Source organism: Myxocyprinus asiaticus, chromosome 1 (assembly GCF_019703515.2).
Source record: "Myxocyprinus asiaticus isolate MX2 ecotype Aquarium Trade chromosome 1, UBuf_Myxa_2, whole genome shotgun sequence".
Taxonomy (NCBI): Eukaryota; Metazoa; Chordata; class Actinopteri; order Cypriniformes; family Catostomidae; genus Myxocyprinus; species Myxocyprinus asiaticus.
The window spans coordinates 39,932,379-39,949,565 of NC_059344.1; the positions used below are offsets into that span (position 1 = coordinate 39,932,379).

The 17,187-nt window shown below is 37.0% G+C and overlaps 3 protein-coding genes and 1 pseudogene across 4 annotated transcripts in view; 2 read left to right on the forward strand and 2 right to left on the reverse strand.

Moving 5' to 3' along the window:
- Positions 1 to 4,736, forward strand: part of scrib (scribble planar cell polarity protein) — a 139,797-nt gene extending 135,061 nt beyond the window's left edge. For both annotated transcript variants that reach the window (XM_051703552.1, XM_051703556.1), the window contains 2 exons: positions 505 to 559; positions 2,501 to 4,736. In XM_051703552.1, coding sequence (XP_051559512.1) covers positions 505 to 559; positions 2,501 to 2,625 — 180 coding nt within the window. In that variant the 3' untranslated portion in view covers positions 2,626 to 4,736. The remainder of the gene's footprint in view (positions 1 to 504; positions 560 to 2,500) is intronic.
- The window catches only part of abcf2b (ATP-binding cassette, sub-family F (GCN20), member 2b), a 306,662-nt gene that overhangs the window by 171,076 nt on the left and 118,399 nt on the right, over positions 1 to 17,187 (reverse strand). The window lies entirely within an intron of this gene.
- Positions 6,411 to 17,164, reverse strand: LOC127439951 (kinesin-like protein KIF9; annotated as a pseudogene).
- The window catches only part of LOC127444463 (regulator of G-protein signaling 9-binding protein B-like), a 31,008-nt gene continuing 24,802 nt past the window's right edge, over positions 10,982 to 17,187 (forward strand). The window contains exon 1 of the mRNA XM_051703856.1: positions 10,982 to 11,111. The gene's annotated coding sequence lies outside the window, so the exon portion shown is untranslated. The remainder of the gene's footprint in view (positions 11,112 to 17,187) is intronic.

The window sequence follows — 17,187 nt, forward strand, 5'->3', positions numbered from 1 at the left end:
TCTTTTAACCGCTGGCTCTTTAAGAAAGAACAGAAGGGGTTTGCCATGTTCATGGGCTTGAAGCAGGAGTTATTACCAGAATCACTAGTCAGACATGGTGCTTGATCTCAGGACTGTGTGGTTGTTGAATAATAAAGCTATTGCAATCTAGATGGCCCATCAGTAAGTCTGTCTGCAGTGGTGGTGTAAGTCTCTATGGACTGTTTTTAAACCATTGAAGCTTCCTGATTTGTTGAAGGTCAGTCAGTCTCTCCTAGAACAGCTCTTTGGCTCAGATGTGAAGTGTCTGTTGTCTGTTACTATGCAGTGCAAAAGACTATGTCATTGTTTTAATGAGAAAATTGAATGTATATGGATAGCGTTTTTGCAATTCAGCCAAACAATTATTCTTAGGGAGATGCCTGTTATCTTCCTCTTGTATATTCAGGTGTAAGGAAGCCATTTGACTGTATTAATTTTAGAGAACTCCCTTTCCTGCTCTCATACCCTGTGTCTTTCCTGCAGTCCCCCGGGGCAGCAGAGGACATACACTTCATGGATGATGCATCCAGTAACCCAGGTAAGCTCTTAAGAATGGAGTCTGTGTGTCGATGCTGGTCTCCACATACAGTACAGTGCAAAAGTTTTTAAAGTTGTGAAAAAAGCTGTATAGTGATGATGTTTTCAAAATGAATAATTTAAGATTTTTTATTTTATCAATTACCTTCTTGCAAAGGGCAGTAAACATTTGTCGGACTCCTTGTTCTACTATTCTATTTGTAAAGGTAATGTTGAAATCTAAAATGTATACAGTACTTTGTACTGACACTTTAAAGCAGAATAAATAAAATAACCATCTTAAGACAAATGTTTTTGAAAAACATCTCATGTGTCTACGACTTTTGCACAATACTGTATTTAGGAGAACAGGGTGTCTTTGTGCGCTGTACTTGGCTTACAGCTATTGTCCTCTCAACACAGGAGACTTCCTTGGATAAGTGGTCTTCAAAAATTGGTAGGAGTTCTGTGTTTTTGTGTGTGTGTGTGTGTGTGTGCATATGCCTTGTTTTCTTGAAAAGAAGCCTTCTGTAGTTCACTTGTTTATGGGCAAAAGCATATGATCTACAATTTCTTCTAAAATACTCAAGGTTTAGATGTGTGATGGGTTTCCCTGTGCTGTCATTCTTTAACCTGGTTTTGGAAAATCAAGCTTACTTAAGAGTTCTACCAATTTTTCAAAATATAAATATATATATATATATATATATATATATATTGTAGCCTCTGCATTGGCTGGGAAAGATAATAACATCCAAGTCATTATTTTTTTTCAGATTGCATGCTCTATTATATTTTGAAAAATTGGTGAACCTATCTTTTGTACATCTAACAGGAGATCTGGGAACACAACTCTGCATTTTTTTTAAATAAGGTTTGATATCAAAATATAGAGAGCATCTCTTCCAAAATATGTTTTTTACCTGTGTGCTTCCAACCTTGATCGCAGTGTCCTCAAGGCACCCAGATATGATCAGTGCTCTGCAGGATTTCCTCTGCATGGTGTGCAGCTCTGCCTTTTTGCTTATGCATCGAATGCCTCTCCCTGAATCGCTGCTTTGCAAGACTGTTTATGGGCTTGATAATGTGAAATTAAATCTGAAAACTATTTAAAACAGATTTTGAACTAATCAGTTTTGTTGACAAAAAATTATAAAGGAAAATCAAAGCAAGGTATGTGGTGAAAAAAAATCTTTCAATATACTGTCTTACAAGTAAAAACTTAAATAATAGATAATATAACAACTTTTAAACATAGTTTTAAACTCAGAGATGTGGATTCAGATGGAAAATAAATTACCACACGACCTTGGTGTTTGTTAAAAACCAGTAGGTAATTCCGCCTGGCATTTTTCACAGGTGGTGGGAGAATAACACAGACATTTTAGATTTGGATGCCAGTAAAATCACTGACTAGCCCCTGTAAATGCTGGAATTACCTCACGTCCCCATTTGAGGCAATTACTGCCTAAATAGGGCTTAAAGGAATAGTTCACCCAAAAATAAAAATTCTCTCATTTACTCGCCCTCATGTCATCCCAGATGTGTATGACTTTCTTTCTTCTGCTAAACACAAACAAACAATATTTCAGCTCTGTAGGTTGCTCCAAAAAGCACCGAAAGGCAGCATAAAAGTAATCCATATGACTCCAGTGGTGAATTTGAAAGTAAAAGTGGAGATTGATAGTAAAAAAAGACTTAAATATTTATCTGTTTCTTACCCACACCTATCATATCACTTCTGAAGACGTGTTTAACCACTAAAGTTGTGTAAATGATTCATTTTTGTGTGAACTATTCATTTAATACTTAAATTCCTTTTTGTCACACTTGTCATCTGGAAGATGGCAAATCTCTTCTTTTCAGTGGATGGAGGTGCCCTTTACATGTGATGGCAGCTCCTCGTACACAGCAAATATTAAATATTTTGTTCTCTATCTCTCTTTTTCTTTTCCTTTTTCAGTGTCTGTTGTAGATACAGAAGTTCCTGTGGCCACCACATCTGCTCTGGAGGAGATGGCTCTCTACAGTAACAAACGCAAACTACGACAGGGCCGCCGCAGCCTGGAGGCCCCTGTGCCCACATAACCGCACACTCACAAACTTATGTATCTGAACTGTGAAGATAAAACTCGTGTAGTGATAATCTAAAGTGAAGAGATGTCGCAAATGGCTTAGAATGCTCTGAAATACACATCTGTACACAGGTATTCAACCACGCTTATTTTTAGTGCCACCACAGCATAGGTATGGAGATGAGCCAATAGGCCAACAGCCTCTTGTCTTCTGAACACTAATCATGCCTTTGCAGTTGGCATTGAAATGGATTGCTCAGATTTTACTATAAAAGGTCTAGAGGATGGCAAATTCATTATCTGGCCACTATACCTGTTTTCCCCATCTTTATCTCTGTCAGAATTTTAGCAGCAGAATTAAAAGATGACTTAAATTTCTTTTAAACACTTTGAAACCTCCTCTAGAAATCAAAACCATTCTGGACCGAAAAAAAAGATATTTTAAAATGTACTTGCTGTGTGTATTTGTTTTGGGAGATCTGTTAATCAGTTTGAAAACAACATACTGCTACCTTCACTGCCTCATATAAGCCAGACTTTCACTTTTATTTCTTTAATTCAATAAAAAAAAAATGTTTTTATTCCTTTTAAATGTAATTTATTAATGAAATACAATGTTTTTAATCTATGGGAATCCATTACAGAAGGCAACATATATTGAGGCTTTTGACATTTGGATGAGTTGATTACTTGTGATTTGGGGATGAGTTTTGGAATTGACTAAGTTTCTTGCACCCAGCAATGAAGTCTAAATCAGAGGCCTTGTAATTAAGCTTTATTATCATTTTGTATCCATATCAGTTTCAAAATGAAATGTTCTTCTGTTAAGATGATGCGAATGAATGTAATGTTTTTGAAAGGTTGCATCTGACCTAATTCAAAGATCCGTTATAAACCTTTTTCATAATATCATCATGCCATTTCATCAAGATTGACCTACTATATTTGAGCAGCTGCATTCTATTCCTTTTAATAGACCTTTAGTCATCCTTTACTGGACTTGGAGAGTAAAATGAAGTGGATAATACATATTTGTTTCCTAGGTAATCCTCTTTACCCTCCTTTCTAGAGAATGATACAATGTAATATTCAGTTGTTTTCCTCTCTTTGGACCATGTTGTACATCTATATGTTGAATCGTTCACTTTGATACATGGAGTGACCAGAGTGGAGAATTTTACACTTCGACAGCCATATCATACCACAAACCATCGTTCAGCAGTCTTTGCCTCACCTCACTATGAACGTATGGTACCATTTTTCTAACACTGGGCGTGGGAGGGAAAATATCATCCTTTGAGACCTTTTGGTTTCTATTATAAACATGCATCTCTCCTTGGGACTTTACTCTGACAGGTGTGTGAAGGTAGTAGATATATATTTTTCACTTTTAGTTTTTTCTAATCTACATTTGAATTAGTTTAATGCCACTAAAAGCATTGTGTGAATAATGTACAAAAGTTGAAAAAGCAAAAATTATAATTGAATCTGAGCCTTTTTGCCCCAAGACCAAACTAAAGTCTAGAGGGTGTAGATGATTCTGTTAGGGTCTTAAATGAATGATCCATGTGTGTATATTAGCTTATTGCAATTTTGCAAGTTTTCTTTTAATTCTGTGTGTGGATAAAGGTGAAAGACTTTGGCTATCCCTTAAAATAACAGGTTTTATTTTGCTGTTCTCAAACCAGTTGTTCTCTTTAGCTGCCATCAACACTGTGGCCCGATGAACTTGTCATTCAAATGAAATGTTTGTTTAATTTGACTAATCTTTGCTTTTGTGTTGCGCTCATTGACTGAAATTCAGTTCTGGTTAATAACACTTTGGGAATGGCTGATACATTTTTTTATTATTATTATTTTATAAAGCGTATTTTGAGAAGTTGGTTTTCTGTAACCAATGGTATAATGGGATTCACTACATTTTTACATTTTAAAAGAGCAGAAGAGTTTGATCTGTCTTTGTTTTCTTGATTTGTTGTTTGGGAGGTTTCTTTTTTATTTGCTAATGGGGAGGATGGGACAGAAGGTCTAGAGCTCATTCAGGACTGTAACTAGTGAATTTGTACAACCAAAGAAGTCTATTTTGTGGTTCAGGAATAATAAAGTTTACTTTTCATTTAACAATCTGATGTACTGAGGTTCTTGCGTCTAAGTAGGGTGGGCTGCTGTTTTCTTAAAAATTATTGTAAAGTGTAGGTGTACTGTACAGCACATTGATATTAAAGAAACAATTCTAACAATAACAGGAATATAAAAAGTCAAATACATACAGTGCATCCGGAAAGTATTCACAGCGCTTCACTTTTTCCACATTTTGTTATGTTACAGCCTTATTCCAAAATGGATTAAATTCATTATTTTCCTCAAAATTCTACAAACAATACCCCATAATGACAACGTGAAAGAAGTTTGTTTGAAATCTTTGCAAATTTATTAAAAATAAAAAAACAAAAAAAATCACATGTACATAAGTATTCACAGCCTTTGCCATGACACTCAAAACTGAGCTCAGGTGCATCCTGTTTCCACTGATCAGCCTTGAGATGTTTCTACAACTTGATTGGAGTCCACCTGTGGTAAATTCAGTTGATTGGACATGATTTGGAAAGGCACACACCTGTCTACATAAGGTCCCACAGTTAGCAGTGCATGTCAGAGCACAAACCAAGCCATGAAGTCCAAGGAATTGTCTGTAGACCTCCGAGACAGGATTGTATCGAGGCACAGATCTGGGGAAGGGTACAGAAAAATTTCTGCAGCATTGAAGGTCCCAATGAGCACAGTGGCCTCCATCATCCGTAAATGGAAGAAGTTTGGAACCACCGGGACTCTTCCTAGAGCTGGCCGCCTGGCCAAACTGAGCGATCGGGGGAGAAGGGCCTTAGTCAGGGAGGTGACCAAGAACCCGATGGTCACTCTGACAGAGCTCCAGTGTTTCTCTCTGGAGAGAGGAGAAACTTCCAGAAGAACAACCATCTCTGCAGCACTCCACCAATCAGGCCTGTATGTTAGAGTGGCCAGACGGAAGCCACTCCTCAGTAAAAGGCACATGACAGCCTGCCTGGAGTTTGCCAAAAGGCACCTGAAGGACTCTCAGACCATGAGAAACAAAAATTTAACTCTTTGGCCTGAATGGCAAGCGTCATGCCTGGAGGAAATCAGGCACCGCTCATCACCTGGCCAGCATCATGCTGTGGGGATGTTTTTCAGCGGCAGGAACTGGGAGACTAGTCAGGATCGATGGAAAGATGAATGCAGCAATGTACAGAGACATCCTTGATGAAAACCTGCTCCAGAGCGCTCTGGACCTCAGACTGGGGCGAAGGTTCATCTTCCAACAGGACAACGGCCCTAAGCACACAGCCAAGATAACAAAGGAGTGGCTCCGGGACAACTCTGTGAATGTCCTTGAGTGGCCCAGCCAGAGCCCAGACTTGAACCCGATTGAACATCTCTGGAGAGATCTGAAAATGGCTGTGCACCGAGATCCCCATCCAACCTGGTGGAGCTTGAGAGGTCCTGCAAAGAAGAATGGGAGAAACTGCCCAAAAATAGGTGTGCCAAGCTTGTAGCATCATACTCAAAAAGACTTGAGGCTGTAATTGGTGCCAAAGGTGCTTCAACAAAGTATTGAGCAAAGGCTGTGAATACTTATGTACATGTGATTTTTTTCATTTTTTTATTTTTAATAAATTTGCAAAGATTTCAAACAAACTTCTTTCACGTTGTCATTATGGGGTATTGTTTGTAGAATTTCGAGGAAAATAATGAATTTAATCCATTTTGGAATAAGGCTGTAACATAACAAAATGTGGAAAAAGTGAAGCGCTGTGAATACTTTCCAGATGCACTGTATTTAGCAAATTGTATTTTCAGAAACTGAAACAATTATCCAAGATTGTTTTTAGTACTTGTCTTTGTGTCGGAGCTGGACAGTGTTAATGACACAATAGGAGAAGTTTAATAAATATCTCCATGCAACATTCAACAGTATGTGTAAATGTGCGAGCATGTAGCAAATGTGTTGTGTATAAAGTTGACTTAGTTCTCTGTCCTTTTCTACTTTTATATATAGACCAAATGCTTCATTAAATGTTGAATACTCTGGAGACTGCAAGTGGAACAAAGGGGCCTTCATCAGATGACTGAGAGAATGGGAGGATATTTTATCTTACTCTTGCTGCCCATATAGAGCCTGGACTCTGAGACACCTGTCTGCTTCCCCTCTGTAAAGGATAAACACTTTCAATGTATTATTTCAACCATTTAGGAATTCAGTTCAGCTTTACTTGTGTTTAATAATGAAATACAGCATCAGGTATGTGTAAATATGTCTTACCCTCTGCAGAGTCCTGTTATAGGCATTGTAAAACGACACTGCACTGCAACTGTCTGCTTGCAGCTTGTGACGGACACGCTCATAATGTTCATGTTCATTCTCTTCCTGCAGTAAAACAACATCTTCTGAACAGTCACACTGGTAAGTGGCTCTTACAACTTCTAAATCATTTCTGCTCAATACTTTGTATCCTCAGAAGATAAAACGTGTTAAATTTGTATTAAATAAATATGTAAATATTGTGTTAAATACATTTTAATGAGTTTTGTTGTACAGTATGCAGTGAGGTGGGGTCAAAAGTTAAAACTGAAACTTTTAATTGGAGACAAAGACCTTCTGAAATTACTCCCACAACATTGTTCCCTGTTTTAAATGTAAAGGAGGCATGTAAAGATAATTTGAGGCCTACACTGACCTTTTTACAACAAAAATCTATTATTCTATCGATGCCTATGAATTAAATGGATGGGTATATAGACTTTAAATGTGACTACTGGGCCATCTTATAAATGTATATAGATAGGTATAGACCGCTCAGGTAGACATTTAGCCAAAATTATCTTATCCATAAAATTCTTGTGCATACGGAAGCAACAATGTTGCAGCATAATAAGGATATAATAACCCTTTTATTAGAAAAACACAATGACCTTTATTATGGGCACATGTTGTGCTGTTATTAACCAGGGTTAAAGCTTTGTCTCAAAGGCACATGACCTGACCTAATAGGTCCTGTTTCTAAGACAGACAACACTTCATCCGCCAACAGGAATGATTCATTGTACCAGCTCTCAAACTCTGGTTTAAAAAAAAAAAAAAAAAAAAAAACACAGTAGTAGCTTTAAAGAAAGATGAGATTACCTTGCCTAACTGGATGTAAGAGGTATATAAGAACTACTGTATATCAGGGTTTCTGCAGGTCTGGAAAAAGTCTTAAATTGCCCTTTGCAAATTAAGGCCTTAAAAAGGTCTTAAATCATAGCAAGGAGTCTAAAATCAATAAGGTCATGATATTAAATTTTGCATGAGGGATTGGTTTCTGGTTGCGTTTAAGTTGTTTTAAAGTGAAGATTAATTTCTGGGCACGAATAGTCCCCATATCAAACATGTGGTCTCTAGGACACACACTAGAGCACCACCACCAGCTCAAAAATTCAATTCTTTTGTGCATTTCTTTTGAACCATTTGTCCTAGAAACAAACATTTTGCATGTAATTATGTTCCTCTTGATGATACAAATTGACTAAAAGGAATATTCCGGGTTCGATACAAGTTCAATTGACAGCATTTGTTGCACAATGTTGATTAGCATAAAAATTTATTTTGACTCGTTCCTCATTTTCTTAAAAAAGGAAAAGGGGAAAAAAATCTGGGTACAGTGAGGCACTTACAATGGAAGTGAATGGGGCAATTTTTTTTTTACATTAAAATACTCACTGTTTCAAAACTATAGCCACAAGACTTAAAGGATATACGTGTAAACATGATTTTAGTCTGATAAAATCACTTACTAACCTTTTCTATGTAAAGTTATAGCCAATTTTACAACTTTGTTACCATGATGATGTAATGTCTACAAACCCTGAATTGACTAATAATTACAATTTAAACAACTTTACAGCTCAAATAACACATGAGTTTTAACAGAAGAATTAATGCAAGTGCTTTTATAAAATTATAAACTTCACATTTCTGTGTTTTAAACCCTCCAAAAATTGTCCCCATTCACTTTCATTGTAAGTTGACTCACTGTAATCTATATTTTTGCTTTTTTTAAAGAAAAGGATGAACGAGTCAAAATTAATTTTTGTGGTAATCAATATTGTGCCACAAATCCTGTCGATTGAGCTTGTTTTGAACCTGGAATATTACTTTAAATTAAAACTCCGCCCAATACAGTGACCGCCATCTTGAATTATGGCATGTATCGTTTATTTGCTACTATTTCTTCAAATTTTGCCCGATTTGCCTAAACAGTGGCTCAAAATATTCTCCAGACTGATCTGCACAGAATGAATAATACAGAATTTTGATTTTGTTGAAAAGTTACGTTAACACAAATTTAACGAGATCAACGAAAAACAAGGTCAAGAAATGTGAAAAGGGGCTATTTTTGCCCTTAACTTTTGAAACGTATGTCTAAAATCATTATTCCTTGGGTCATCAGGATTTCAAGGATACCCATATCAGCCATACTGCCACTGCAGCGTATTGATTTTTATCAAAAAGTTAAATATCTTTTGAATGCATTGTCAGATTTATACGAAATTTGGTATGTATCATTGACATGTCCTGAATGTACCTGAGCAGTTTGGAGACAGCGCCACCTATAGTTCAAAAGATAATCCACACTTGTGTGCTGACTCCATCCTTGGCTTGTCTCTTTGCCATTCATTAATCATGTCAATTGAGTGGCGCAGTGTGTAAATTTCTGTAAATTTATATATTATTGGCTAATCTATAAGGTAGCTTTAAGGTATTTTTGGGTGTTGTTTAAACTATTCAAGTGAAACAGCGGTGTCGTACAGGAATATATTTGATACAATGGGTCTGATCAGAAGGTAATAATATTACCTTATTATTAAAATAAATAATAATACTTATTTCCACATTCTGGTGGTTAGGGGCAGAGGTATTCAAGCCTTATTGTGTTACTTTTTGTAAAATTGAATAAAAAGTAATTGAGATGTTAAATTGCATTTTTAAACTTTGACGTGTTACTACTGTATACAGTATATATGACTGTTCTTGTGCTCCCTAGGCATTTACATTTAGAGAACGATGCAATGACATTGTGTTCCTTTGAAAGTATTACTTTAATTTCCTTTAGTTGGTTTTCAAAAGGTCTTAAAGTCTTACATTTAGCTTCATAAAACCTGCAGAAACCTTGTGTATTAGTGATCAACCAAAATGATTACCAAATGAAATAGTTATGTGAAACTGTGGAATTATTTAACTTCACACAAAACCAAAAGAACAGCCAAAGAAATGTTAAGCAATAAAATGCCTAAAGAACCCCGAAAGCTCACCTGTTAGCAACAGTGTACAACACTGATTCACCAGGTGCTGACAGTAGCTGACTTCCGCCTTTGTGCCGCTGAGGTCCTCGTAGGCCTGTTTATAACAATTCTTCAACTCTTTCAGCTGCAGCACTAGAGACAACTCTGCTTCATCCAACACTCACAAACTGCCCTGATAAATGAAGAACCACATTCAGTTCCACATGATTAACACATCTGAATCAAAAATGAGCTGGTTTTGGTTTTCAAGTGTAGGCAAATCAAGAGAACATAGACAGGGCGATTGTCTCTAGTATATCATCTAATGCTCACCCTGGCTTTGTCGTCGTTCCCTGAATTGTTGCAGTTTAGAAGCAATGCAGTCGATGTCCCATTTAGTCACATTGATGACATCTGTGAGTGTGCGCAATTAGGACATGCACTTTAACAGCACAGATTTATTTTCCTTTAGGATGCGGTTAATCTCACTTCCCCATTCTGCTTTGAAATCCTCAAATGCCTCAGCCTTGGGTGGAGGAGACCTGAGAAGAGACAGGATTTAAAGATATTATCTGGTTGACATTGGTTGTCTTTTTATACACAAATAATTAGCTAGTCATATTTTCATGCATTGATTTTACAGCCTACAATTATAAGCAACTGTGGTACATAGTCCTGTCAGTAGAGGTCCCCCCAAGCTCACATGAGTCACTCGTTTTTGAAATTAAAGGAATACTTTTACACAAACATTTAAATTATCTTATCATTTACTCACCCTCATGCCATCCCAGAAGTGTTTGACTGCTGGTCCATTCAATGCAAGGGAATGTTGGCCAGACCTTTGAAGCTCCCCAAAAATCACATAAAGGCAGCATAAAAGTAATCCACAAGACTCCATTGATTAAATTCATGTCTTCATAAGTGATATGATAGGTGTGGCCGAGAAACAGATCAATATTTAAGTCACATACTTTTTAACTGCCTCCATTTCTGGTCACTATTTGGATCCACAGAGCTGAGATGTTTTTGTTTAGCAGTCAAACACATCTGGAATGGCATGAGGATGAGTAAACTGCTGATTTTCCACCATTGGGCCGAACAGTTCTGAGCACGGTACGGAACGGTTACATGAGCATTTCCACATGAGCACGGTTCAGAACGGTTAGTAGTGTATCTTTATGATTTTATGTTGATGGTTTAACCAGTATTGTAGCCTATACATCTATGTTTCCACATGACTTTTTCATCAGGGAAGTACTGTAGATTACTAGCTCATTAAAATGAAAAATGTATCAATGTTCTCATATACTATTTTCATATAATACTTGTATAATAATTTGTCAATAAATACCCTTTTTAGCTAGTCTTGGAACTTTTCCTTTCTGCATGTTCGTCTCCAGTGGCATACACAAAACCTAAGCAAATAAACCTCTCGTGATGTTTTCTTTCCAATTTGCGACATGGGACTTGTCTTTCCTGTGTATTAGCAGAGTAAAAACTAGGGAAAAGGCAGTCCTAAGAACTGGAATATGCGATCATCCAAAGTGCATTCGCTTCAATGTTTACCTCTCATGCCGTTGCCAAAAGACAGATCTGTTATGTAAATTCTCCTGATTTCACTGCACCATAGTGGAAAAAGAAACAGTAATCGCGCCAAAAGGCCCGGATCGGCACGGAACAGCACGGCACGACTTTGTGAAGAGAAGTGTTTGGCCTGATGGTGGAAAAGCAGCTAATGATGAGAGAATTTTCATTTTTGGGTGAACCTTTCTTTTAAGTGCTTACTCAGTTCTAAGTTTTTCTTCAGAAGCATGTTGGTGGGTTTCATGTGTGGTCACATCTGATTCACTCAGGTGTAGGTGCTGTTCAGCTTGTAGAATAGTGGTTTCCAGTGGCCCCTGGTTCAGTGCTCCTTTTCTGCTAAGAGATATCACTTGTATTAACAACCTACCACATCTGTGCCATGTTTTACAGCTGCTAATTTTACAGCCTGATTTTCCATTTCCCGATTTGACTAGTTTCTATGAACTCATTGCTTTTGGTTTATTTTTATTTTTTTATTTTTTTCCAATCAAGAAAAAAGAAAGGAAAATACATGCTATGCTGAGACTATTTCAGATATGTTTACCATTCAGAATGCCATAATTTGAATCTGTTATCACAAAAAGCAGTAGCTGTAGACTGCTTTCAAGGATTTTGGTCCCTAAAATACAACAATCTTCATTGTCATTAATTCATAATCACATGCTTGCATAGTGTTTGCTTACATAGTGGTTAATTATTTCCCTTATTTACAAGTTTTCTTATTTATATTCCAAGAAAAATGTCCTTGAACTCTGTGGGTAATTCAATCTCTTCCAGTAAAACAGGATGGCATCATATCAATGCTTACCGTACCATTACTTTGGCCATGTGACAGATTTCGTAGTATCTGGCTGTTTATTAATAGATAGCAAAGAAGACTATCTAAAAAGACATACCGCTGAGCTTAGTTATTTGCTTCATTTTGTTTGTTTGTGATCTTTTTCTGAAATTGCAGGCCAACTTTAAACCTAAAATTGTTAAAAGTCAGATTCTCACCTGATTTATTTTTTTAATTATTATTATTATTATTTATTTTTTTTGTCTTATCTTGCTTTACTTGGTTGAGTTGACACAGCTCATAGATGCCTTCGTGAAGAGTCAGCTAAACCAGTGGTTCTCAACCTTTTTGCCTCCAAGGCCCGCCTTTGTCAGAGAAAATATTCGAAAGCCCCCCATGTCGGCTATTAGATATTTATATTATAAAATATGTCCTTAAAAATTGTGATACCAGACATGTCTAGATCTGTATATTCTTCATAAAAAGCAAGCTGTTGAAGGGAGTTATTACATTTTTAGCATTTTCAGTAAGTTGAATTATAATAATTATATAAACTTATAATAATCTGTCATATTTGTAATAATTGTAAGAGATCTTGAGGCCCCCTGGAAGTGTGCTGAGGCCCCCTAGTGGGTCCCGACCCCCTGGTTGAGAACCACTGAGCTAAACCAAGCCCATATCCAGAACTCTCCACCTATCCTACAGCACTGCCAGACCCCTGCACCTGAATCACAGGAGTTTATATGGCATTTTAAATGAGTTTCTGACCTTTAAGTTCCAATTAAACTATTGCTGTCTACCAAAATGCTGCATACTGTTTCACTGACCTCTGCAACAGAGGATGCTTTTGTATTCATGGCTTTCCCTACCAAAGTATTTCCTTTTGCTCCAACAGCAAATAAAAAATCCACTATTACATTTCCATGACTTTCCAAAAGGAAAAGTAAGATAGCGGTGGATTGCTGCAGTTAGAAGATCACTTCCTCAGCAGCTGTACTTAAAGACCCATCACAGCAGTGGTGACTGGTTTTTATTATTATTATTAATGCCAGGGTAATATTACACAAAGAAAAATTTTATAAATTTATAATAATTCATTACAAAGTTGAAAATATCAAAGGTTTGCTAGATTTACACAGCTATATAAGGTGGAAATGCACCATCACAGACTGTGAAAAGGGACCATTTATTAAATTAATAATTAAGCTATCTATTGCTTCGCCATGTACCCTCCTTTGTTTCTTTGAAGCAGTGAAGTATAAACCAAGGTATTTACCTGAATCTCATCTAGTGAGCCAGACAGGTATCTTTTCACTTGACTCTTTAATTCAGCCACCTGCATCTCTGAGAGGATCCCATTAGAAACTCCAACATGATTAATCTATAAGTGAGGAGACTATTCAAAGAGAGTCCATGCAGCTTCAAAGCGTCATAGCTCTGGACACCAAGTAGGATTTTTCTTTTTCCACGAAATGGTACACATCTACTGATGTGTTCATTTTGCTGTGTGTAAAAGTCACTCAAAAGAAAAAAGAAAAGAGTAGACTCACCAGTGTGTTATCCATAGACGATAACTCCTTAAGAAACTGGATTTCTTTCTGCAGTCTTCACACCTGAAGCTTGATAAACAGTCGCACACAGTTTTAACCGTAATCTGAAAGGATGTTATGCATTAAATCGAAACATATGAATAAATTCTATGCATTAATCTGAGATATCTTAGCTGTATGTACTTGTGATTAACTAGAGTGTTTTTTGACGTTAGAATGCTTGGAAATTATTTCTATAAATGAACAGAATCTTACCACAGGGTGACATGTTCATTTCTTGATAACTTTATCTGTACACATTTCATTCTGGTGGCAAAGTGAAGAGTTGAAAGCTGCCAAGGGGGAAAAAACATTCTAAACTGTGGTTTGGTGATCTAAGTAAATTGAACCACCAGGTCTTTATGAGAGAACACCTCACCGTCTCCTCAGTTTGCGCTACTTCTCCGTGTATGTTTGCCACTAGCGCTGTTAAAGTTTCCTCCTGTGTGGGTACAGTTGAGCAAGAGATTTGATAGAAAACTTTAGGTCATTCAGTACATGTTCCATTCATGATTATTTTAGTATTTTTATGATTAAGGTTTTACAAATGTTCAAACTTAATGTGTTTACGTGTTCTGAATATGTTCAATGGTTGAATAGTTAAACCTATCTAACAATATCTTAAATGTCAATATAAGTACAGACAGTAGGCTAAATCAATGCACATAAAACTTATGATTCATAGGTTTTTGTTGGAGAGCCTTTGAAAAATGGGTAAACTTTTCCTGATTGTGTCACTGCCTGTAGGACATTGTACCTGGCATCATAATGAAGGGATAATTGTATAGCATTTTTTAAGTCAATGGTTTTGTGAGCAGACTGACCAAGTGAGACTTTGAGAGCATGGGCGAGTTTGCTCTGTCTGAAGGGAACATGCTCCCTATGACTGTCAGCCAGAGCCAAGATGGCCTGCTCCAGGAAAGAAAGGGACTTGTTCATGTACATGGCCTCCATTTGGACTTCACCCTCTGAATGGGGTTGGAGAGAAACTTTACTGAACTTTAAAACAGTAAACATTTAAGTTGCATTCTTTCAGTTCAGTGTGCAACTATATGGTGAGAGGAAAGATGTACTGACCCCAGCTTTGCTTGGTCTTTCAGATCCCGCCAAGTCTACCAGGTTCAATTTAGAGGTGATGTATGTTGCATCTGACAGTGTGCATGACAGGGACTGTGGCATACAGAAACACATATTTAATTTCATCATGTCATTCAAAAGAACATCACTCTACGTTCTTTATAAAGGCCAATTTACTCCTATCAAGGTCCCATCATGTTCTGAATATTGCAGTCATCAATTAACAATGTGAACTGATGGTGTGATGGATATGTTGTTGACTTACCACGATGTGGATGATAAAATATGCAATGAGACCTGGATGACTGTTTGTTAAGGGCATGCTCTCCAATAATTCTGGTCATCTCCCCCTGTGAACACAGTTAGAGCAATGTTATTTTTGACATTTAATGACACCCGTTTTGAGGATTATGGGTTCTTTTTGGTGTAATATCATTTTTTTTTTTTTTTTTTTTACTATTAGTCAATTTGTCAAGAGCAGACATCAGAGATAAGAACAAACCTTTGCCCCCAACAGGCCTTTTAGCCAAAACATCCAGAAAGCATAATACAATTTTGTTGACCAGAAATTGTTTTTTTTTTTTGCTTGGATAAATATGCATTAAAGGCATGGTTCACCCAAAAATGCAAATTCTCTCTACATTTACCCTCAGGCTATCCCAAATGAGTATGAATTTATCTCTTCTGCAAAACACAAACAAAGAAAATCTTTGCTTTGTAAGTCCATTCAATGCAAGTGTATGGTGGCCAGAAATTTGAAGCTCCAAAAAGCACATAAAGGCAACATAAAAGTAAACCATATGACTCCAGTGGTTAAATCCATATCTTCAGAAGTGATATGACAGGTGTGGGTGAGAAACAGATCAATATTTAAGTCATTTTTTACAATAAATCTCCACTATCACGTTTACTTTTTTTGTCGATTAACATTCATCGTACATATCGCCACCAACAGGTTGGGACTGGTCAAAGGTGGAGATTTATATAAAAGAAATTACTTAAATAAAGATTCTATATTTTGGTTTTTCAACCACACCTATCATATCGCTCTGAAAATATGGATTAAACCACAGGAGTCGTATGGATTACTTTTATGATGCCTTTTATGATGCCTTTTATGATGCCTTTACGTGCTTTTTGGAGCAAAGTTCTGGTCACCATTCACTTGCATTGTATGGACCTACAGAGTTGAAATATTCTTCTAAAAACCTTTGTTTGTGTTCTGCAGAAGAAAGAAAGTCATACACATTTGGGATGGCATGAGTGTGATTAAATGATGAGAGAATTTTCATTTTTGGTGAACTATTCCTTTAATCCATTCAGTCTACATGCTGATAAAATACAGCAAACATTCGACACACATCACAAGTTTACCTCTTACCTCAAAAAGCAGATTAAGAGTCTCCTCATTGTGAACCAGATGTAAAGACAGCCCTTTATCAGAGACTCCACCCCCTATTTCTTCTACCACTGCTAAGGCCCCATTTTTGGCACTCTTTCACCACTTTAAGGTGGCAAGTAAGTCTACCATAGTTTCATTATAGATTTCTAGATAGGAGAGGTGAACAGAGAACATATGGTCTTCACGATGCTTCACATCATGGAAAACCTGAGGAATTGAGAGACAGTTTAACGAGTTTTATCATGAATATGAGCTTAATCAACTTCCTGTAGGGCACGAGGAATGATGCCTCTCTGATTATAAGTCTCTGCAGCGCCTGTCACAGTGTGTTTTCCCTGCTCCAGTTTGCCCAAAGCACATTATTGTACCTAAAAAGAACAAATCAATATAATATCACAATAATTTGTTTTTATGAGTGAATAGGCTATTTATCAATGCTTTTGTATGACTAACCATTGTAGCCCTCAAAAGCTCCTAGCACTACATGGTGGGCAACACGGCACCCCATTCAGTTTAAATGGCCGGTAGCTCAGCTGATTTTTGCCCATTCCTTTCCTGGAGACTTTCTTAGACCGCACACTCAAAGTCTCAGAGATAAAGAGAAGGACAGGGCTCATATTTCTTTATTATTAGCTTCAAACAATATGTGAAAACATTAGAGAGAGAGGGACTGCCTCCTGCTTGTTACCTGCTGGTCAGGTAGGCATTCAATGAGATCATGGGCAAAATTGGCCGTGGGTCAGAAGCGAATATACACCTGTACTGGACAGTCCTGGGAACTCATAATTCCTGAAATGCAGAGTGCCA